This window comes from Talpa occidentalis, unplaced genomic scaffold (assembly GCF_014898055.3).
Source record: "Talpa occidentalis isolate TD23 unplaced genomic scaffold, MPIMG_talOcc4v2.1 talOcc4.5, whole genome shotgun sequence".
Lineage (NCBI taxonomy): Eukaryota > Metazoa > Chordata > Mammalia > Eulipotyphla > Talpidae > Talpa > Talpa occidentalis.
This window is the reverse complement of record NW_023604861.1, coordinates 94,625,061-94,650,158: the sequence shown is the minus strand read 5'-3', so window position 1 is coordinate 94,650,158 and position 25,098 is coordinate 94,625,061. Positions and strand designations below refer to the sequence as shown.

General features: G+C 37.7%; 1 protein-coding gene across 3 annotated transcripts in view; it reads left to right on the top strand.

The window, feature by feature from the left end:
- The first annotated feature begins 409 nt into the window (after positions 1 to 409).
- Positions 410 to 25,098, top strand: part of LOC119259147 (E3 ubiquitin-protein ligase RNF103) — a 72,807-nt gene continuing 48,118 nt past the window's right edge. The window contains exons 1-4 of one of the 3 annotated variants that reach the window (XM_037527779.2): positions 415 to 1,168; positions 3,190 to 3,329; positions 11,750 to 11,865; positions 15,982 to 17,989. In XM_037527779.2, the coding sequence (XP_037383676.1) occupies positions 943 to 1,168; positions 3,190 to 3,329; positions 11,750 to 11,865; positions 15,982 to 17,554 (2,055 nt within the window). In that variant the 5' untranslated portion in view covers positions 415 to 942 and the 3' untranslated portion in view covers positions 17,555 to 17,989. Of the gene's footprint in view, positions 1,169 to 3,189; positions 3,330 to 11,749; positions 11,866 to 15,981; positions 17,990 to 25,098 lie in introns of those variants that run through there. The other 2 variants (XM_037527781.2, XM_037527783.2) reach the window with 2 other exon arrangements.

The window sequence follows — 25,098 nt, the reverse complement described above, 5'->3', positions numbered from 1 at the left end:
CGGGGGCGTCGGAGACGGCGGCGGAGCCCGCGCGGCCCATCCGAGCGGGGCGGGCGTCGCGCGGCCGGAGGCAGCCGGGTAGCCGCCGCGGGCAGCACTTCGGGCCTATTTTTGTTTTTTCCCTTCGGGACCGTCGCGCGGCGCGTCCCACTTCCCTCTGCAGAGCCCGCGACGCCCCCTCCGGAGCCGGGCCGCGGTTCCCGCCCGCCCGAGAGGCACCGCCCGCCGGCCCGAGCGAATCTGGAGCGGCCGCAGCGCTTCTCGCGGAGCCTGGGCGGCCGCTGGGGCCTGGGGCCTGCGAGCCGGGCACCGCGCTGCGGCGGCCGCTCCTCCCCGCGCTGGGCCCGGGGCCTGGCCGGGCCGAGCGCCGCGCCCTCCTGACCCGCCGCCGCGGGAGCCCGGCCGCCGCCTCAGCCGCCTCCCAGGCCCGGCGCCTCTCCGCCCGGGACTGCAGCCCGGACCTTCCTTTGTGGATCCGAATTGATTTTATTTTGTTTTATTTGGGGGCCTCCCTGGAGATTCCGGGGCTGGAAGGCCGACCAGCCACCTCGGCCAGGGGCCCCCGTTCTGGGAGGCGGCCCCCGTTTGCTCCCTCCCGCGGCGCTCCCCGCACGCCGCTCCTGTCGGTGTTTCATTGACGGGTTTTTTTTGTGGTGTTTTTGTTTGTTTGGTTTTTGTTTTTAGCTTCCCCCGTGTTTTCCGCTCCTCTGGACTGAAAGGCCCGCGCGAGGCTCTGCGCCTCTGCCCCTCCTGGTCTGTCCCCGCTCCCCGCTCCGACACCCAGATCCACCTGCCTCCCGGCCGGGGAGGACCCGCAGGGACGGCGGCGCGCCCGGCCACGCCGAGCCGGAGCCGGAGCCCAGCCTGGCGTGAACGCTTCCTCTCTGCCCTCCACGTTTTCGTCTTCTGAGCTCTCTTTAGAGAGCGAGAACGCGGGGGAAGATGTGGCTGAAGCTCTTTTTCTTGCTCCTCTATTTTCTGGTCCTGTTCGTCCTGGCCAGGTTCTTTGAGGCCATTGTGTGGTATGAAACTGGCATCTTTGCCACCCAGCTGGTGGATCCGGTTGCGCTGAGCTTCAAGAAGCTGAAAACCATTCTGGAGTGCCGGGGTCTGGGATATTCGGGGCTGCCCGAAAAGAAGGACGTCCGGGAACTGGTGGAAAAGTCAGGCGAGTATCTGATGGATGGGGCGACCCAGACTTACTTTCTGGTACCGAGATTACCTGGGAAGATGAAGCCGACTACTAGAGAGCTGCCCAGGTTTTCTATCCCCCCACTCCACAAAAAAGTGAATCCCAGTTTTGAGAAGGGGGTCAGAATTAGTTGTAGGGGTTTTGGTGTGTCTTTTTAAGGTCATGTTAAAATAAGTCTATAGTACAGCTTCTTAGCATTGTTTACCAAGTTGAGTGTTCTTTCCTCAAAATTTAGGAATGTCAGCCACTTAAAGACAAATTATTATTTGTTAGTTTATATTAATACGGATATAAGAAGAACCCCAAAACATTGTCTGTTGAAACTATTGTTATGCTAGTTACCCAGAAGGAAAAATACTGGAATACTGTTAGGCCTAACTAATGAGTTTAGATATAGATGAAGTGTACACTGTACAATTTGAGCTTTTCTAAGTTTGGTGAAAATTTTAAGTGATTGCCTGCTTTGGCTGTTTCTCTTAGGATTAAAAAAAAAACCTGATGAAAACTTTTTTTTCCCTTCTGGGTCACAGGCACTGCTGCATCAACGTAAATGGGTCGAAAAAAATAGAATTGAAATAGTGCTGTAGAATCTTTAACAACTTTAAGAATGCATTTTCAATAACTGTTGGTTTGGAGGAAGTACTAGATGAGAGATGTGATTAACCACCCCCCAACCCAGTACAAAGTTTATCCATTTTTTTTTTTTTTTAAGGTAGTCTTCCTGGAAGGAATATGTATTTTAATTTAAGAAAGATGTTTGGGGATTTCTGTAGGAAGCAATTGAAACTGATGGTTATCTTTTTGTTGTTGTTTCAAGTATATCAGCTCGTTTAAAATATTTAAAATATACCAGGTAGGTAGTGTGATAAGAATACTAACTCCAAAGAACTTTAACATCCACATCTTTATAGGTTAAGGATTATCAAATTCACATCTCACTGCTAGGTTAGGAACCCTCTCTGTTAACATGAGACTTCTTTTGAGAAATATAAAATTGCGTATTATTTTTGCCTCTTACTGGTTTATGGTGACTTCTCTTTCAACCACAGGGTGGGGAGAATGAAGTAATTAAAGTAAAAGACCTCTACTAAATAAGCTCTCTGGGTTTAGAAATGAGAATGGTCTTAACTGCCAAAGCCAAACCATTTTTGTTGGTAAAATGTTTAATAACACATTTTTTTTCCTTTTGATTTTTATTTAGTGTGGTTTTCCTTTGGGCTTTCCTAAAAATAGTTGTCTCTTTTAGCATACAAGAATCCCACATATCATCTAAAGAATATACAGGACTCACAAAAAGTATGATTCAGATCACACATTTTGTAGTAGGGTCTTGGCATAGCAATTTAACTTTAAAATTCAAGTATTCCTTATGACTCGTTTTGTTACTGTCAGATCTAGTTTGTTCTCATTGTTTAACATGTAAAGCAAAAGTTGAAATAATTTGACAGCGTTTCTTTTAAACTTTATTTGATGATATGAGCTCTAAATTTGTACTGTAAATTTGCTCATGAATATGGAATTTGTTCCTAGAGGTAATCTTTTGTCCAAGTCATATAGCACTGTTACTATTTTAAGCAGGTGGCGATGGGGCAAATTCTGTGCATCTATTTCTAAATCTTATGTCATTATATAAATCATACTGTTTAAAAATTGTCTGAATCCTGGACATGCTACGCACAATATGAAACAATATTGTGATTGCTTTCTGAACTGGTACAAATGCAACAATTTCCTAATAAATATGTGATGACTCCAATAGACTAGTTCTAAGAAGAAATAGATTGTTCTGTTTTGTTAACTTTTGCTTGACTCATTGTAGCTTCTTATTACATATTTACTGATATAGAAATCTTTATTTGGTATATCCAGGCTCTACTATTCTTTTCAATAAAGTGCAATGATGTATACTGTCTTATAAACAGCGTAAAATGGAATTTATCATTGGAGTTTGGAACATGGGATTTTGAAATCTTATGTTCTTTTTTTACTTTCTTTAGGTGACTTAATGGAGGGTGAACTCTATTCTGCACTCAAGGAAGAAGAAGCATCTGAATCTGTTTCTAGTACCAATTTCAGTGGTGAAATGCACTTCTATGAGCTTGTAGAAGACACAAAAGATGGCATCTGGCTGGTTCAGGTATCAGAAACAGTGTTAAAAAGAAATTATTTTTTCCAAAATAGTATTCACCAGCTGTATACTTGAGTCATGTTTCATAGATGTAACTCACTTCTCATAGGGAGGCTCCAATGTCCTCTTTTTTTTTTTTTTTTTTTTTTTAAGATTTATTTATACAAGCACTGGGTACAGTCAGAAGCACGGGAGAGTGAGAGAATTCACCAGAGCCAGAGAGGGGAACAGAGCAGGCAGAGGGATCGAAGTACACTGCTGAGGGGAGCAGCGGGCAGCAGGAGAGGTCTGCGTGCCATGTGGGACTCTCCCCCAGTGGCCGGGGAGCAGCCGGGGATCGAACCGGCACTGCACAGGCTGAGGGCAGCTTTGCAACCCAGCGCTCAACCGCTGCGCCACCGGGAAGGCTCCTCCAATGTCCTCTTAAAGAGATTTTTGTAGACCAAAGGAAATGAAAATTAAGAGTGGGACAGGGTGGGCCTCCCCGGTGGCGCAGCGGTTGAGGGCTGGGTTGCGAAGCTGCCCGCAGCCTCTGCGGCGCTGGTTCGATCCCAGGCTGCTCCCCGGCCACTAGATGAGGATCCCACTTGGCGTGCAGACCTCTCCTGCCGCCCGCTGCTCCCCTCAGCAGTGTACTTCGGTCCTTCTGCCTGCTCTGCTCCCCGCTCTGGCTCTGGTGAATTCTCTCACCCTCCCGCGCTTCTGACTGTACCCAGTGCATGTATAAACAAAACAAACAAATAAATAAATAAATAAATAAAACATGCCTCTATTAAAAAAAAAAAAAAAAGAGTGGGACAGGGTAAGTTAGTTAGAGAAATAGGGTTGACTGTTTTTATTTAGAATCCACAGAGGCAAATCCATTTTACTTGCTAGATCGTCATAAAGAAACACTGTTTTAGTTTTGTTAACTCAAGTTTTTAATTCAGTGATCTAAATAACTTTTGTATCTAAAGAAGAAACTAAAGTAGAAGTAAAGGAATCCTTCTATTAGGGAAATAGTCAACTTTGTGCCTATAGTGGAAAAATTATTGTGAGAAGTGTAGGGGTCCTCATTTGCTCATGACATTGGTAAGATGATCATTTTAATCCCTAGCTCCTACGGTAGGAGATTTAATTAGCATCATTAGGTTTTAGACCTACAAAGAGCACTAACATCATCATTTATGTTTCCCAAAGTGTGGTTTATGTACAATTCATGGTAAATGAGTAGGCGCACATTATCATCTATATTTTAATGTAAATTAGAAAAATATTTTTTCAGTTGAAAATGTGATTTCATAAATAATTGCTTAGGACAGAGCTAAGTTATTACAATTTTTCAAATGTAAATTCACTTAAAGTAACAAATCAGGTGAATTAACACCATGAATTCAGCTAAATTTGTAAGTGTAGTCTAAGAATGGCTAAAGCTTGAAAGTCATATCACATTGACACTTTTTGAGGCTCTAAGAGGTAAAGTAGCTTGTCCAAGGTCATGTAATATTCAACCAGCAGCAAATCTGTGACCCACTGATAGCTTTTTGCAGTGCTTTTAATCATGTCACACTGGGGTTAACAAAATTTAATTCAGGGTATATGAATCAAAAATAGATGCTGCTTCATAGTTCTTTCAGAGAACCATGCTTGCAAAATGTGATAGAAAGTGCTATGAGTTTAGAGACCTTAGCTGCAGGTCTGCTTCTGTCACTGATTTGTACTATGATTATGGTAAGATAGATTTTCTGTTGCAAAAGGCCTCATATATTGGAATAATACTATAATCCACTAAAGAGTTTTAATTTGAGCATTCTTCAGATGATTGCATTGTGGCCTTTACTGTCAGTCTTCCTCCTATTGTTTGACCTTTTGCTCTCTAGATAACCTAATTTAGTAATTTCTAAAGTCAACCAAGAGAGAACCTGGAGGTTATAGGTATAGTCTGTGTGTTAGTCATCGAATTCTAGTTTATTTCTATGTTAATTATTGAAAATTAAATTGTAGATCTTTAAATCTTTAATTTATAAGTAAACCATTATTTCATTTCTTTTCCCAGACATTTCTGATAGTTTGAGGAAGACTTACAAGTTTCGATGATTTTTGTTTTATTACTGAATTGAGTTAAATAGCCAGTTCCACTGCCCTATATTCTATGTGTAAACGTTTGTCCCCACGTTGAATGATCCCATAGAGATGAATGGTGAAGATGGTGAACACCTTCCAAACCTGGAAGACCCATGTCAAAAATCTCAAAATTCTTTGGTCTATAGAGTACTCCCTAGAGACTACCTATACATTCTATTTCACTAGTTAGCAATATATTCTTGACTTATAAATCATTTACTATTTTTGTTGTCCTATTAAAGATAACCATGGATTTAATTCCTTCGTATGTGACAAAATCTAAGAGTTTATTCAGCATATATATGAGTGTCAGGCTCTAGAGAGACAGCAGGAACATATACCAGGCTAAGTCCTTGCTGTCTCAGATAGCTCACATTCCAGTTGGGAGAGGTAGATACTAAATAAATAAATATTTCATATAATATCAGTTAGGGGAAAGTGCTAACAAGAAAAATTAATAGGTTAAGGAGACAGAGTGACAGAGTTCTCTTGAAAGATACTTGAATGAAATGAAGAACAAATCATGAATGATAATTTTAGCATTCTAAATTGAAGTCACTAAATTATTTTTCTCTGGAAATATTTTTAAAACCTCGTAAGTATTTATAGTTGAACACTCCTAAGAAAACTAGAATGTATTTACACGGTTTTCTGTGTGTGAAAATGTACAGTAGAACACACACTTAATTTTTTCAGTGACCCTCAAAATTTGTACTGTTCACTGCTGTCCATTTTGTGTTTCTTGGGGCCAGTGGCTTACATATGAGAAATGGCTGGCTGGGCTGGGAGAACAATTTCTGGCAGGACAACTGAGAAGATTGAGATTAAAACCCTTTCCTCAGCACTGTGTACTCACCAGCTAAGCTCACTATTTAGCACTTTAAGACCAGGTTGGTTTTTGTAGTTTTTTTAGTTGTATTTAAAATTGAAAATATCTGCTAGAAACAGGAAAAATATTCTGGTTGTTTCTTTAGCTCAGATAATATTTATCAAATCTCTTGTAAAGGATAACAAGAATTCAGTTTTTAATAATTTGAATTATTCTTTTCTATTTGTTCTTAAAATTTGAACTTCAGTTTTCTTTATTATCCTGTTTTTTGATTTTGTGAAGATGCATTGATCCTAGGTAATTTATTTTAGGTATCCTGTGTAAGAAATATTTAGGCATATCAAAGTTCTTTCTTTTCCTTTCTTGTTTTCTAATATCATTTCCTTATTCAAGTGAATTATAGTTTCCTTTTGTATTTATTGAGGGGAAAATGTAGTTAAATGGCATAAATGTAGTAATTAGCAGCTCATATTTTATATACCATGTCACTGAAGGATTTATTTTTATTTTAATAGGTGGGCATATGACATAGCTATTCTATCACATGGTTAGTTAATTATTTTTCTGGAACAGACTGGTAATCTTTTTTGGTGACTACATGTAGAATGACACTACAAAAGGAAAGATGAATTTCTGTAATTTACCTAATTCATCCCATACGCTTTATGATTTTTTTTCTCTGAAAATTACAATGAGTTTATTTTCTGAATAATATATATCAATGATTTTCCTATTTTTTCCTCTTAATTGTTTCAAGATATAATAGTGCTCATGAATTATCCTCATGTTAAACAAAGTATTAGAATATCCCTTTTCATATCAGTCTTTTCCTATATATATATCCTATGTATATCCTATATTCTCTTTAATGCAAGGTGAAAAGCGCTCATTTTAGTTTTCAAAATAGCAAACACTTATGGGACACCTTTACCAATAATATTAAATCCATGGAAGAAATGAAGTCTTTTTTTCCTAACAGTTATTTCTAACATTCTAAGTTTTCTTGCTTTGCCCTTACTTAAACTTCTGTCTTTCAGTATGTGATAAAAATCAGAACTTCCTTTTTCTTCTGAAGAGCTAGCTGTGGAACATTCACAAACAAACCACTAGTTTATCCATTTACCCATCAATTATCTAACAAATATTTATTGAAATCTAATGTGTGCCAATTGAATTTATAATAAGAACTAAAAACAACGATACCTATCTGTGCCATAAGACAACTTATTATTTGGCTTTCTAAAATATGTAGACCAGTAAAAGTCTTAGAGTCTGATTATCTTTCCCAGCTGAGTTAGATGGTTGGTGATGGTGCTAGCATTTTTAGAAAACCTAAAGAACTCTATTAGACAGTGAAGTAGAATGTAGGCAAATTGCAGTTGTTTTGCTTTTAGTTTTTTGGTTTTTTTTTTTAAGTATATGTTTAAATATACTGGATTGGGGGCCTCCATGGGGGTGCAAGGGGTTAAACACCGCACTATTGAAGCAATCCACAGCCTTTGTAGCACGAGTTTGATCCCCTGCTGGCCAGGGAGAAACCCACATGGCGAGGCAGAACTCTCCTGTCTTGCCCTCTGCTCCCTCAGCAGTGTATTTCAGTCGATCTGCCTGTTCTGTTCCCCACTTTGTCTCTGGTGGATCCTCCTCCACCCCCCACATCTCTGGCCTGTGCCCCAGCTCTTGTATGCATAAATAAATAAATCTTTAAAAAAAAATATATATATATATATATACTGGATTGGAGATCTCTGCCTCCCCAACCCCATAACCCCCAATCTTACACACCCTGAATTGGAAGTCTTTATATCTGATGGGGTCAAGAATATCAATGTGCAGGGCCTCCCTGGTGGCGCAGCGGTTGAGCACTGGGTTGCGAAGCTGCCCGCAGCCTCTGCAGCACCTGTTCCATCCGATCCCTGGCTGCTCCCCGGCCACCAGAGGAGGGTCCCACATGGCACGCAGACCTCTCCTGCCGCCCGCTGCTCCCCTCAGCAGTGTACTTCAGTCCTTCTGCCTGCTCTGCTCCCCGCTCTGGCGAATTCTCTCACCTTCCCGCGCTTCTGACTGTACCCAGTGCTTGTATAAATCAGTCAATCAATCAATCAATCTTAAAAAAAAAAGAATAAAAAAAGAGAATAATAAAAAAAAAAGAATATCAATGTGCAATTGCAAGGTACTGTTTATGCTAATGTTTGTCCAGAAAACAATCCAGATCATGGGTTGCTGGGGATTTTATTATAATAGAAATAAAAAACTTGGAGTCCTTAGAGAAAATGTGTAATGAGAACAAGATGAGTTGCTAACCTGTAAAAAGCTAGAATAGTTTAGTTCAACATAAATATTTAGTGAGCACCCAGATGAGCCAGGCTCTATGCTAAGCTGCAGGAAATATAATGGTGAGCAAATTCAAGAATCCCAATTAGAGAGGCATACACCCTGGGAAAGATTGCTGCACTTCTAGCCTATGTTGTGAAGTCTGTTCCAGACTTGAAACTCAGACTGTATTACCGAAACCCAGTGTTTTTGTAGTCTCTGAAAATACTCCCAACAGAGAACACAACCTCCTTCCTGAACTGCCAAGGAATATGTCTCCACTTTTAAGAAAACCAGCAGAAGCGTTGTGCATACTTCTGGATATGAGCTGGTGTGACACAGTAGTAATAGGCTTAGATTGTTTTGTTGTGCCATGTGAGTCAGCCAGCTGAGTTATTTTGTGAAAATACTATTTTTAATGATTGTTTAATTCAACCTCCTCCAAATTTAATAAATGATAAACCTTCAGATGAATAATACAACTATATAGGACATTGGACAATGCACTTTCTACTTGTATAAATAGAGTTAAATAAAATTTTTTTATACAATGCCTAGGCAGTTTTTCATTTCTGTGTGACTGCCTCAGTCAGGGACATTAAACTCTTCAAAAGCAGATGCTCGAACAGCTTTGTGAATAAATAAGTTTCTGGGGTTAAACATTGTCATGTACCTGCCTCTGGGATGTTCCCACCTCTCTTTGTATGCTTCTGTTTGTACTGTAACCAGTGCTGCCTGGCAATAACCCCTTCTGATTCCTCCTTTTCTTAGTATTGGAGCTGTAAGTGTGAAAAATACCTGTGCAGTGATCAGCATTGTTACTGAAAGATACCCCTAGACACAGGGCCATACTTTACATTGATTATTCTTGAATCTCTTGATGCAATGTCATCATAAACACAGACCTGAAATGCTTGGGTTATTTGCAACCCTGATTAGGCAATGGGAAAGTGAAAAGGGAATTCTTTAAAAATGAAGACAGAGGCCTCCCTGGTGGCGCAAGAGGTTAAGTGCAACCTATGAAGCTATCCGCAGCCATTGCAGCACAAGTTCGATCCCCGGCCAGGGAGGTGCCCATATGGCACAGCAGATCTCTCCTGCCTCGCCCACTGCTCCCCTCAGCAGTGTATTTCAGCCAGTCTGCCTGTTCTGTTCCCCACTCTGTCTCTGATGAATCCTCTCACCCCCACCCCCACACACGTCTGGCCTGTACCCCATCTTGTATGCATAAATAAATAAATCTTTAAAAAAGAAAATACAGAGTAGGAGTATGATAATAGGATTGCACAGGAACTTCCTAATCCTTATAACTAATATGAAAAATAAGTTCAAGATTTCTTGTATTTGATTTAAGAGAACTACCACATTGGCTTGAGTAGGAGAAAAGAAATGCCTGTTTTGCTTGATATACTTTATTTTTCAGGTGGAACTTGTAAAGCACTTTTACTTTATAAATATATAAAGCACTCCCTCTCCCCTCCTGCAAACATGGAAAAATATGAAAGCTAGTGAATTGTAGGGTAATGTAACCAGGGTGAACCTCCTCATAACAAACTTTCACCTACTTAGACCATGTCCTCAAATTGCCCTCTTCTGGTTACCTCAGCCATCTGAGCATCTGAATAATAACTTGTGTCTCTCAATTTATTTTCACTAAAAATCACTATAAAAACTTTTGGCTTGATGCCCTAGATTGTGTGTGTGCATGTGTGTGTAAAAGCATCTAAGCAATGTTATATATGTGTGGATGTCTGTGTTGATATGACAGTTTATATGATATATGTAGGGGTTACTGTCATCTGTTGTCACATAAAGCCAACTTTAAGTCACTTGTTGCCACTATGTACTCTCTTCTGTGCTGCCTTTTGAACTTGATTTGGCTTCCCAGCAGAGAGGCCACAGATGTGGGGCCTCTCCCAGCCACTTGACTATTGACACTGGTAAATGATTTCACCCACCCTTCTGGGAATTTACTTCCTGGAGGCTTTGTGAACCATGAAACTGGCCCTTCCTCCCAGAAAGATTAGAATCCCCCAGAGTATTGTGTTGTAATTTTGCATTAAATAGCATTAGTAATATAGCCTTCATGAAAATAAACTTGGCTTATATATCCTAGGCTTAAAAGAAATCAAACAGATGGGTTTCATGAAGACTTTAGGCATTTTGGCTTTCCTTTGTTTCAATATAGTTATTTTTGTTTGCGTGGATTTTTGTAATATGTAAATTTATTTATTTTACTGTGGGGTTTTTGGGTTTTTTTTTTTGGTTTTTGAAAAAACATCCTTGTTGGGCCTCCCCTGGTGGTGCAGCGGTTGAGCGCTGGGCAGCAAAGCTGCCCGCAGCCTCTGCAACGCCGGTTCGTTCCCCCGCCACCGGCGAGGGTCACATCAAAAAAAAAAAAATCCTTGTTAATTTTTTCACAATATAGGATTTCTCCCTTCAGGTGTAGTCACCATAGGTTTCCCACCACCAAAGTGCCCACAGTCATCTACCACACTCCACCATCTTCTACCACCCTGTTCTCTATTCTCCTACCCTCTCCCCTCCTGAACATCTCAGATTTTTATTGAAATTACGCCTTCAGAGCTGGAAGATTAGAGAATAAAGGGAAAAAATATTAATGCTTAAAAAAAAGAAATTTATTATTATTTTAAATTTAAAGCCATAGAATTTACTTAGAATTTAGTAGTAGTGATTTAGTTGAAACATAGATTAATAGAATATATGCTTGGCTTTCCAGAATTACCCTTTTTAATAGTGAAATTTGAACTGTTGAGCCCACATGTGATAATTTTCTGAAAGCGTCATTGGGATTATTGCTTTATATTTCCTTTTCAGAACAGAAGTTACTCCAAGTGCCATTTTCTTCCTGTATGACTTAATTCTGGAGAACAATCCAACTGGTGGCTAGTTTAAAAATGTGGTTTGATTCCCCCTGTATGGAACTGCCACAGGGGGTGGGAATTTAATGTCCTTTATTTAATGTTTTAAGTCTTTTCCAATTGAATAGTTGTTCCTATTACATTAGAATTGTGATGATAATATGATGACATAGTGAACAAAACTAGGAGCAGAATATCTTTTTCAACAAGCAAAGTCATACATATAAATGGTTTGTTTGACTCCATTTTGGGTAATTAAAGGTGTTTTGTTTTTTTGTTCTTTTTTCTTTTTTGGGGAACAGGTCATAGCAAATGACAGAAGTCCCCTGGTAGGTAAAATCCATTGGGAGAAAATGGTGAAAAAGGTGTCAAGATTTGGAATACGTACGGGCACTTTTAACTGTTCCAGTGACCCCAAGTAAGTAGAATTTAAGTGCTGAACAGAATTTTCTTTAAATAAAGAGTGATTTTAGAAACTTGTTTAAATGAAAACTAACAGTGTTTGGCACATGATATGCAGATACTTGATTCTGTCCCTGACTTTGATTTCTCTGAAATCTTTTTTCCCTTTCTGATTCTGTGTGCTTTCTGTCCTTTGCCATAGACAGTTGAATTTGGTCTGATTCTGTCATTTCTAAACAGTCTAAGAAAAGATTTCCTGGGCCTCCCCTGGTGGCACAGGTGGTTGAGCACAGCACTGTTAAGCTGTCCGCAGCCTCTGCAGTGCAGGTTCAATTCCTGGCTGGCCAGGGAGATTCCCACATGGCACGGCAGACCTCTCCTGTCTCACCTGCTCCTACCCTCAGCAGTGTATCTCAGTAGATCTGCCTGTTATGTTCCCCACTCTGTCTCTGATGAATCCTCTCACCCTCCTGCGCATCTGGCCTGTACCCCAGTTCTTGTATGCATGAATAAATGAATCTTTATAAAAAAGGAAAAGATTTCCCGCCACCACTTGTGATTTCAATACTAGAACAAATGTGATAGTCCTAATATTTTGATTTTTTTCAGTTGATAAGCTAGATTTACTATCACTGTTTATTAAAAAATATTAAATTATTTTTTAAAAATCAATGAACTAAATGTATTTCAATCCTTGTAACTTGTAAATATATTAGAAAATACAAGTAAAAACAAATTTACAAAAATATAAGTGCTATCTATATATTGCAGTTTAATGTAAGTTGTTAGATAACACTAATAAAAAGATAAAGACAACTAATAAAAAAATAAGAATTAAAGACAACATAAAATGAAGTTATTAAACATGAAAACTGAAGGAATTAGTAGTATTTGATTGATTTTGTTTAGTATAATCTTCTAAAACAAAGTGTATCAGAAGTATCATAATTGAATCTAGTGGATTTGTGTAGATATTTTTAGTATCTTTTCTTTTGAAAAGCTCTTTTTGATTCCATATTAGCTATGAGTTGAAGACATACATATAAGCCACCTCCATTTATTTTCCTCTAAATCTTCATTTTTAAATATCCCACCTCTTATTATGAAAGAGAGATTTTTTAGCAACTTTTTGCTTTTTTCTTGTAGCAGTTTTTTGTTATTAAAAAAGAACTTTTGCTTTATTTTCTGTTTTATCACAAAGACTTTTGTACAGTGTTACTTATTTCAGTTTCAGTACTACCGTGTTCATATTTCTTTTTATTTGGAAAATCTTCCAACTAGTGTAAGATTTGACTGTAGTTTTGACTACCACTTTGACTGTAGTTCTTTCTTTGGTGTGGGGCACCCTATTCTGATATGCCAGTCTTCTTATTGTGCAGTTTCCTTACCTGTTTAGTTCTCCTAAGAATGCTTAGGGCCACCACCTCTCGGCAGTTTCTGAGTCTGTCCATGGCAGCAATTTTACTTTATTTCCCCCAAATTACCTGGCTTGCCTGGCCCTAATTCCTCTCATTCCCCAATCCAGCAGTTTAACTCAGAGTACTTTTCCTATCAAATTTATTTTCCGCTTTCTTTTTTCTTTTTTTCTTTTTTTTTTTTTTTTTGAGAAAGTGAAAAGTGAGGCTGGATGTGTTTCTTCAAGGGACTTGAGGGGTAGGGGTTGGTAAAGAAAGGATGGAGGGCACTGGAGTTGCAGGAGCTGAGTGGTAAATAGGGACCAGGAAAACTATGGTGAGAATATCAGGGATGGGAACCCATGGAATCAGTGAGGAAGGGAGCATGAAGGAGAGATTGAAGAAAGGCCAGAAAACTAAGAAGGCCAATGACCTCAACTGAAGAAATAACATTATAGAAAAAAACCAAGATTTCTTTTTAAATAGAGCATGCCACACCATAAACTGGATTACCAAAACTTTCTAGCCATGCTTTTTTTCTTTTTTAAATCATTTTTAGTCCTAAAATTCTCTAAGAGAAAAGTTTAAGAATTAGAGGATATTTTCATGCTATGTCACTGAATTTATTCAAACCTTGTAAAGGTTTTTTGAATTGTCCGTGAAAGTTTTTATATTGATAAAAGTAATGTAACATTATTCTTCAATATATTTACATTTGTCTTTATTTCTGTTTTAAATGAACTTGTTATAGTTATTGGTGTATTATATTTCTTTAGATCAGTGTTTAGATAAATGTAAGTAGCTTGGAGTTTTTAAAGTATTAGTTTTTTGAAGTCTGGAATTTCTAAACATGATTTCACATTATGGAATCTGGAATTTTCTTTTCCTAGGCACTCTTAAATTGTATCTGGAATGATAAACCTGAAACTATCACTTAGTTCTGAATGAAAAAGAAAGACATATAGTATATTTGTTTTCTTACATGAAGAAATGTATGTGCTAAGATCTTGCCTGTTCTACAAAGTGAGATTTTCTGTCAGAAAGATTGTCGCTTACAACACAAATGAGAAGCCAACTATTCTCTTGAGAGTAGTTATAGAAAGATAGAAAGGATAACCAAAACAGAAATGTGCCATCACAAGATGCATATACAGTTAAAAAATTAAAGCTACTTAAAGATATTTAAGATGTAAATATGGTATTTATATGCATTTGACTTGTTGCTTTTTGGAGGGAAGGATAAAACTAGAATTCATGTCAATGAATTATTTTATACTAGACAAATACAATAGTGAGAGATAGAAGATATTTTGTAAGAATATATAATTCTATAACTATTTCAGTTAAAGCAGCATTGATATTATGGAAGCTATCTTCTTAATTTAAGCTATCTTCTTTTTTTTTTTTTAAGATTTATTTTATTTATACAGGCACTGGGTACAGTCAGAAACATGCGGGAGGGTGAGAGAATTCACCAGTGCCAGAGCAGGGAACAGAACAGGCAGACTGACGAAATACACTGCTGAGGGGAGCAGTGGGCGCAGGAGAGGTCTGCGCGCCATGTGGGACCCTCTCGGTGGCCAGGGATCGAACCGGCGTTGCAGAGGCTGCAGGCAGCTTTGCAGCCCTGCGCTCAACCGCTGTGCCACTGGGGAGGCCCTAAGCTATCTTCTTAAATTAACTCAGTAAGAAACTCAGAGTCATGGTCCGAGTTCTGAGCCACCCAGATAGTTTCTAGAGTCATTACTAATTTTGTCTTTATGACATAACATGTTGTCTTCACTTACCTTAAATCATATCACAATATTCCTGAGATCAAAGTAAATTGTATTATCAGTATAAGACCATATGCTAGTAGGGCAAAACTTTCCTTTCTCTTAATCTGGTCATATAAATGTATAATATGCTTCATTCTTGGATTGACTCTTCTTAATCTTCTATCTCGTTCTCTTTATTTCTTCTATATCAAATACTGCTTTTCATGGTCTTCATTAAAGAGATGAGAGAATGAAGCAAATTATCGGACTTACTCCCTTCTAAATTAGCTTTTGTACAGATAACTTTGTAACAGTGCTTGTGTGTGTCAGGAATTGTGCTTGGGTTAATGAACTGGTATGGCTTGATTCCCATCTTCAAGGAGTTACATTCAAATCAAGGACACAGCATGCAGGATAATCTATTTCCTTTTCTCGTCTTCACTCATCTGACTATCCTTCAAGACTTAGTTCAGCTCCCAAACCTTTCATAAAATCTTTACCACATCAGATACCTAATGATATTCCCTTTGAAATTCTTTTATATTACTTAGTGATAGGATATATAATTTTATGATTCTGTTTTATTTCCTTCATAAGATTTTAAATTCCTTATGAAAGGAATTGTTTTCCTATCTTTTGGATTTTATCAATATTTTATCAATATAGTAATAGGTACAGAAAAGATACTGAAGTATTTGCTGGTTCCCTCGACTCAAAGGCTTTTCAAGGTACACTTTTCTTTAAAACGAAAGAAAAAGGAAAATGGAGATAAAAAACAAATACTGAAGGAGAGCATACTTTTCCTCTTGTATAACTGCTAAGAATTATTACTACTTTTGGTAATCTGGAGGTTATTTGGTTTGGGAGAAAGGGACTAAAGAATTTTATCACAGGAAGACAAGTTGTTTGGGTAACAGTGAAGATGTGCAAACTAGCTCATCTAGCAGCCCAGCTGTTTACTTACAGTTAACTCTCTTACAGATACTGCAGGAGAAGAGGCTGGGTACGATCTACACTCATAATGTCTGTTCCACAAACAAGTACTTCTAAAGGGAAAGTCATGCTTAAAGAATACAGTGGACGCAAGATTGAAGTAGAGCACATTTTTAAGTGGATAACTGCTCATGCAGCTTCTCGGATCAAAACAATTTATAATGTTGAACACTTGAAACAAGAATGGAATAAAAGTGATCAATATTGGGTAAAAATATACCTATTTGCAAACCTTGACCAACCCCCAGCTTTCTTCTCTGCACTAAGTATAAAGTTTACTGGACGAGTTGAGTTTATTTTTGTTAATGTGGAAAATTGGGACAACAAGAGTTATATGACAGATATTGGTATATATAACATGCCATCTTACATACTTAGAACTCCTGAAGGAATTTACAGATATGGAAACCACACAGGCGAATTTATATCTCTTCGAGCTATGGATTCATTTTTGCGCTCCTTACAACCTGAAGTAAATGATCTTTTTGTTTTGAGTTTGGTTTTAGTTAATCTTATGGCTTGGATGGACTTATTTATCACACAAGGAGCTACCATAAAGCGATTTGTGGTTCTCATAAGCACTTTAGGGACATATAATTCTCTATTAATTATTTCCTGGCTACCTGTGTTGGGCTTTTTACAGCTCCCTTATTTAGATAGCTTTTATGAATACAGCTTAAAATTGTTGAGATATTCCAATACAACCACACTGGCTTCATGGGTAAGAGCAGACTGGATGTTTTACTCTTCACACCCAGCCCTGTTTCTCAGTACATACCTTGGACATGGTTTACTAATTGATTACTTTGAGAAGAAGAGACGGCGCAACAACAACGATGAAGTCAATGCAAATAACTTAGAATGGTTATCAAGTCTGTGGGACTGGTACACCAGCTACCTTTTCCACCCGATTGCTTCTTTTCAGAACTTCCCTATAGAATCTGATTGGGACGAAGACCCTGATTTATTCTTGGAGCGATTAGCTTTTCCTGACCTTTGGCTTCACCCTCTGATACCAACTGATTATATTAAAAACTTGCCAATGTGGCGATTTAAATGTCTTGGACTCCAGTCTGAAGAGGAAATGTCAGAGGGTTCTCAAGATGTTGAAAATGACTCAGACAGCGAGAGCACAGACACTTTTAGCAGTGAGAAGGAAGTATTTGAAGATAAGCAAAGCATAATTCACAATTCTCCAGGAAGAGCAAGTCACTGTGATGCTGCGGCTTGTTCTTGTGCCAATAAATATTGTCAGACCAGCCCTTATGAAAGGAAGGGGAGGTCATATGGATCATATAACACTAATGAAGATATGGAACCTGATTGGTTAACTTGGCCTGCTGATATGCTGCACTGTACTGAATGTGTTGTTTGCCTAGAGAATTTTGAAAATGGATGTTTGCTGATGGGATTGCCTTGTGGTCATGTGTTCCACCAGAATTGCATTGTGATGTGGTTGGCTGGGGGTCGACACTGTTGCCCTGTTTGCCGGTGGCCTTCTTATAAAAAAAAGCAGCCATATGCACAACACCAGCCCTTGTCAAATGATGTCCCATCTTAACCATGTGCAATTTGTCCTTTATAAGCTTTGAGTATCTTACAGCTTGCCTTTTTAATGTTACTCACAATGTTTTTGTGGTTTGAAGTTTAGTTTAATGTTAGTGCAGTGACAGGAAATACACATTATGCTAATGTTGATGACAATTATTTGGTTGCCTTGTGTGTCACTTGAATGCATACTTAATTGTAAAAATTTTTATTTACAACATTGGAAATTCAGAAGTTAATGTTTTTGTAAGCACAAAAAGAAGTATGATAGAAATTTATCCTAGCAAGACTTTACAAGATAGGATCAGATTCTAATGGAATTAAGGTGGTTTCTTATCTTAAATGTTTCCTCCCTTTTTACAGTCTGTCCACCACCTCTTGGTTAAATAATGTATGCGCTGAGACATGAAATTAAAACAGACCTATGAAATAAATTATTTTAAAACCAAAGGATTGCAGCTTTTCCAATATTAAAATTGTTTTTGATAAGATGTTCAAACACTGTAGGTATTTTGCGATAATTATTTGCTGTTCATTTCACAGGTAAGTAAAAGGTGATTTTGTAGAAAAAAGTAGACAGAAATTATGTTGCCAACACTAACCAGAGGGGGTGTTAATCCACTTTTTTAATTTGGTTAGCTTTGTTGAGAAGGAATTTCATGGTGGGGTTTTTTAAAAGTATTAAGTAATTTGTGAGTAATTAGCATATTAATCTACATCAACTATAGCAGTTTACCATATAGAAATTAATTTATATCTTTTTCCTGACTATTTTTGAAATATTTCAAAACTGTCAAAAAGTTGGAACAATGCAAGGAACATCCATTTCTCTAGTTTACAAAGTGTTTACATTTTGTGAAATTTCCTTTCTCTTCACTATGTGCGTATTTATCTTTTTTCTTTTGGGGTGTTTTTTTTTTTGCTGATCCCTGTGAAAATAAATTTCAGGCATCATCGTGCTTCACCACCAAATATAATCACTACAATCTTCTAAGAACAAGGGCTTTTTTTAAACACATAAACACCATACCATTATCATACCCAAGAATTTAACATTGATTCAGTAATACCTAATATACAATTCATAACCCCTAACTTCTCCCAAAATATCCATTAAATCTTTGTTTTGTTTTTATTGTGAACTCAAAGTTCATGCTTTGGGTTTAGTCTCCCTTCTTTCATCTTTTTCTCTGGAATAGTTCCTACTTTACTTTTTTTTTTTTTTTTAATCTTTCCTGATACCTTTTTGATGAGTACTAAACTATTTACTTGACTAGAATTTTCCACATTCTGGATTTGTCTGTGTGCTCCTTCATAATTAGATTTAAATTAAAGAATATTGCCTTGATGATATACTTCCCATTTGAATGACATTGGCAGTTAACATGTCACTTTGTCTCGTTGATTGTGCTAAATTTGGTTAAAAGTGATACCTTCGGGCCTCCCTGGTGGCACAAGGGGTTAAGCACAGCACTATGAAGCTATCCACAGCCTCTGCAGCGCAAGTTTGAGCCCCAGCTGACCAGGGAACTACCCACATGGCACAGCAGACCTCTCCTGGCTCACCTGCTGCTCCCCTCAGCAGTGTATTTCAGTAGATCTGCCTGTACTGTTCCCCACTCTGTCTCTGGTGAATCCTCTCACCCCCCACACCTCTGAGGCCAGTTCTTATATGCATAAATAAATAAATCTTAATATAAAAAAAAGTGATACCTTCTCCATTTTAAGATACTTTTCCTCTTTCAGGCCATGTGAATATCCTTTTCTCAACCTTAATTCAATATTGTTAACATCTATTGATGATTAGCCTGAATCAGTTATTAAATAGGAGTTGTATCATAAGGATTTTCTAATTCCACCCTTTATTCCATTTATTAGCTGTCATTTTTCTGTGAAGAAGTTTTCTGTTTTTCTCTTATACTTGAATATCACTGTGGATTCACAGTTTATTTTATATTCAATTTATTGAAATTATTATTCTTTTGATGCTCAGATCATATCCCCAATTTGGCTAGCTGGAAGTTCCTCTAAGCCAGCTTTTAGTTTGTCTTGGGCTTTTCTATCCACTCTGGGTGGTATTATCACCTCACCTCACCAGCCTTTATAAAGATTGGATCCCACTTTCTCCAGAAATTCTGCACCTTCCTACTCATCCTCTCCACCAGGCTCATAAAAAGACCAAGGTATTTTTTTATAGTGAAAGCTCAGCTTAAGTGACCAAAGGTAACATCACCTACAATGGAACAAACCCTTTTAATCCCACGTAAGACCTAATACTTTCCTATTATGTCCCCTTCAAGCCCAGTGAGACATCATACATGTGTGTATTAAAACTGTGTGTTTTTCAGGTGAACTCACTTAAGGTAGAAACTGCTTTATTCATCTACATAGCTCTAATGCAAGGGATAAAATAGACATGAATGTTAGACATGGAGCAAAAATATTACGGTAAGGTATGATGGTGGTAATTGATAATTACTGACGCTGATAACTGTTGAAAGTCTCCAAGGAAGTTTGACTTATTTCCTAATTGTTTAGCATAGCAAATAATGCTTTTGTCAGATTTTCGTGGAGGTAAAGAATTGGAGGAAAGTTCAAGTTTGACACTCTAAACTTTAAAAAGAAAGTTTGAATTCTTAGAGCAACCGTTGTATTTAATTCCAAGTGTGTGTGTTTTGTAGTTAATCTATAATAGGACACATTATTCTGTTGTGCTAAACAGTTTTTCTATTCTCTGATTATTTCTTGTGTAGGTTTTTTATTTCTTTAAAAAGATAAAAAATGAACTCTGAGTACAGGAGTTTGCGATAGAGATTGTATTTTCACTTACGACCTGTTCCAAGACAAATATCTTAATTTCCCCCCATCACATACTTCATCTCTTTCGATTGAGAGACTGAAAGATTATTCATGTTATATTTCTTGCTCTGACATTTTTTCCCCTGGTCATTTTATTATTTCTTAAAACTACCAAAGGGACAAAAAATAAGGAGATCCTTTTTGCTATTGGATCTGATTAAAATTTAGAGAGAAAAAATTAGAATTGAATTGTCAGTTACCTCTTTTGAATGTTTTTAATCAGTTCTTACTCTTCATTGTCAATAATTTAAGTTTATAGATTTGTGATCGATTTAAGCAATCTCTTAAAGTTTTGCACTGACTTCTCAAGTTTTTATTGTTTCATATGTAGTTCATCATTTTATTTCCTAATATTTCTGTGTAAGAGGTAGAACAGAAAGGAAGTCCCACTTAATAGATGATCAAGAACACAGGACAACCAAGATATGACAGAACACTTCCAAATTTGTATGTCTTCAGGCCCAGGGAAACAGTTTGAGTAGTTGGGAGAGGCAAGGGCAACAGTGTATATGTGCCAACCAATGGCATTTGAATATTTTTCCAAAAAATAGTGGCAGTCAATCAAGCTAGTGGTGGCCTTTCTATAATTTCTTGACAAAATTCTCTTATTGCTCTTGTTCAGGGTTTTTTCTACCTTATTTTCACTCAAAAATAAGTATGTTTGTAGAAAAGACAACTCTAGGAAACTTGTCAAAATTATCCTCCATGCTGATGTTAAATTGCATACTTGTTATTAATAAGTTCTCTTAGTTTGTGTGCATGATGGGGTAATAGGCTCTAGTTAAACAAATGGTGCTTGAATATTCTTATGTATGGTCTGTTTTAAAATACACCCTTGGTATTGATATAGAGGACACCTAACTGAACATATAATTTATCTAATAATGAGGAACAAAGGTAAATTTAAAAATAGGCACCCAGTTTAGTTGAGATACAATTGACATAGAATATTGTGTAAGTTTAAAGTGTGTGATTTGTTGACTTGCATTTATATATTGCAATGTAATTACCACCATAGCATTACTTAACACCTCCATCATGTCACATAATGAACATTTCTATTTTGTAGTATGCATACTCTCAGCAATTTGCAAGTACAACACATTATTATAAATTAGAAACATAATTCTGTGTATTAGATCCCTAAAAAATACTCACCTTCTAACTGGAAGTTTGTATTCTTTTACCAACATTTCCCCATTTCCAGCACCCACCTGGCCCTGGTAACCTTCATTCTACTCTGTTTCTGTGAGTTCAGCTATTTTAGATTCTACATATAAGTAATACCATACAGTACTTGTCTTTCTCTTCTGACTTATTTCACTTAGTAGAATACCCATTCAAAGTCCATTCATGTTTCAGATGCAGAATTTTCCTCTTCTACATGGCTAAATACACACACACACACACACACACACACACCACCTATTTATCCATTCATTTCTTGATGGATTCAATTTTTTTAATATAATTACTGAATGAAGAGCCATGCAGATGCATGATAGAGAGATTTTACATAGAGTTTGAACTTGGTAATCTAGCTTCCCAGTCTATAGAAGTTATACGTAGAAAAACTATGGAGTAAGGGAGGAGCCTACTAGAAATAGACCAGACAAGAAAGTCATAGTTATAATCGATAGAAGGGGTAGAGGTATTAAAAAAAAAAAAATCAAAACAAAAAACATCAGTTTGTGGCCAGGTAGTGCAATAACAATTTCCCAAAGAGGTATCACAATCTTACCCACAATGACTCTGTCATCAAAAAAGAAATTTTAGGGCCTCCCCAGTGGCACAGCGGGTAGAGCGCAGGGCCGTGAAGCAATCCACAGCCTTTGCAGTGTGGGGTTCGATTCCCGGCCGGCCAGGGAGATTACCACATGGCGCAGCAGACCTCTCCTGTCGCACCGGCTGCTCCCCTCAGCAGTGTATTTCAGTCATCTGCCTGTTCTGCTCCCCACTCTGTCTCTGGTGAATCTTCTCACCCTCCCATGCCTCTGGCCTGTACCCCAGTTCTTGTATAAAAAGAGAAACAAATCTTAAAAAAAAATTTTACCGTATCATTTTCACAAGAATGCAGGAAAATACATTATATAATACTAAAAATAGTTAATTTTAACAAAGAGAAAAGTTTGTTTTCTGGAAAGCCCATGATAAAAACAAATCTTGTTCCTTGACTTAAAAACAGGTAATGTCTTAACAGTCTCATCAGTTTTGACACAAATTATGCTATCAGTCACATAATTGAAAAATGACTTTCATATCCAGTATTTAGTCAGTGTCCTGCTATTAGCACAATTCTAATCTTTTCATTTCGAGAACACCAATATATTTATTGATCTAACAGTCTTGTGACATGTTTCCACATGGATAGGTTATTTGGAGTTTTGTGATATTCTTTTACCAAGACAATGCAGTAGGGTTTCAGACACAGAAAAGGGAAGTTAGAACTCTGATATTTTTGGAACGCTTTTGTTTTCATTGTTTAAGTGCTCTCCATTTCATTTTATTTAATTCCTGAGCCAAGTGGCTAAAACAATAGGTTTCTACACAAAATGCCTCAAGCTGACGCCAGAGATTTAGACAGGAGACATCTTTTAAAATGCCAAACAGATTTTTAAACACAGTAACTTACATTCAAATATTTTGTTAGTGTTGAACATGGTGGACTGTAACCAATGTTGATGTATTTTGCTTTGCTTTAAAAGCACCTCATTTTACCGGATGGTCTCACTCATAGCAGGAATCTAGAAAACTTAAATAAGGGACCAGGAAAATGAATAAGAAAGTGAAAATCAAAATCAACAAAAAACTATGAACCAGAGACACTTTTTGGCGGGTGGGGGGCGGGAGGGGAGGGATTGGGGTCAGAATTGGGGGTTAGCAATTGTATGGGGAATATAAAAATAAAATTTATTATTTATAAAAAAAAGAAAAAGAAAGCACCTCATTTTGTTTCATGAGGAAAAAAGAGAATGTGGTTCTTACAGTTTTCTCATTTACAGTTTTCTCAAAATAATAGATTTTGAGTGCTGAAAACAAATCTGAAGGCCATTTTGTCTAATCTTCTGCCTTAATTTAGATGGTTGATGTCCCTGTTATGAATCAACTTGCATATTCATCATCTAACAGAAGGCATGCTACATTTGCAAAAATTTGTAAACAGTCCACCTACCAGGATCCACAGAAGAGTATGCAGTTAGCTGGCAAGACAGCAATAGCAGATGCTGGAAGCCCAGATGTGGACACTTTGTTGAACACTTTCCACATCACCATCTTCGGAAAAGAAAATTAATTAGGAGTTCATGTGTGGAAAAAGTCCTAATGGAACCTACTTGCACTGAAATATGTGATGATATTTATTCATCAAAATGTCATTGATTTAACCTGGATTTTTCTTTATAGAGAAATCTCTGAACTCTTAGATATTAAAACCATGACAATGAGTCTGCGACTAAACCCCATTCCATTACACTGGACATCTCCAAAACAGGGAACAAGAGACATGATCAGTTTTTGTTGTCATTTTCTGCTTCCACCAGAGCATATGCTCTGGTTACTGAATGAGGGCAGATTTTCACAGTCTCTGATGTATTTTCCAGGTTATGGGAAGGATGAAGTAACATCAGCAAAACAAAGACAGTTTATGACATAATATATGTCAGACTGACTTATACAGAAGTTAAAGAAAGAATCCTTTACAATTTCAAAGTTTTTATAAGGGCTAGAAAAGACTGCAATGGTTCATTTAGTTAATATTCCTATAACGATAAGCAGGAATGTATCCAATTAACCCATTTTGGGAAAGAACATGTTTTATTTAGAATTTGGTAATCAGAGACGTAGTTTGTTCAAATAGATTAGGTGTTTCTCGTCAAGGAGAATGTGGTGGTTAACTATAAATTGCTTGTTTATGAGACTTATTCCATAGTCTGAGTGCAGTATTACTAGTGTCTTCTGAAATAATATTTCTATAGGGCAACTCATAGGTAAGAATTTGGGAAAGGCTTTGGATGCCTTATAACATGTACTAGTCAGCTACAAGGAGAGAAGTAGGAGGCTAGGAAAAGGATGGAACAAATGGACAGTACTGTCACTATCTTTTCTTTCTGTGACCACTTTTCAGCCATCTAGGGAAAATACATTCTTTTTCTGCCTTAAAGTTTTTACTAAAGGGTACTATACTGCTATAAAAGTGTGTAAATCTAAAATGTGCAGATTATTAATTTATCACAAAGGTATCATCCAGATCAAGAAACAGAACAACGCATCACAGAACCCTTCCCTGATTCCTTTCTAGTCATTACTATCCTCCCTAAATGCAATCTCAGTGATAACTTCTGAAATTATAAATTAGTCTTGCCTCTTTCTGAATGTTATATAAGACTATATAGTACACAGCATTTTTTTTTAAAGATTTATTTATTTATTTTATTTATACAAGCACTGGGTACAGTCAGAAGCACGGGAGGTGAGAGAATTCACCAGAGCCAGAGCAGGGAGCAGAGCAGGCAGAAGGACCGAAGTACACTGCTGAGAGGAGCAGCGGGCTGCAGGAGAGGTCTGCGCGCCATGTGGGACCCTCACTGGTGGCCGGGGATCGAACCGGGGCTGCAGAGGCTGCGGACAGCCTCACAGCTCAGCGCTTAACCACTGCGCCACCAGGGGAGGCCACTATACAGTATTTTGTGTATAGTTTTT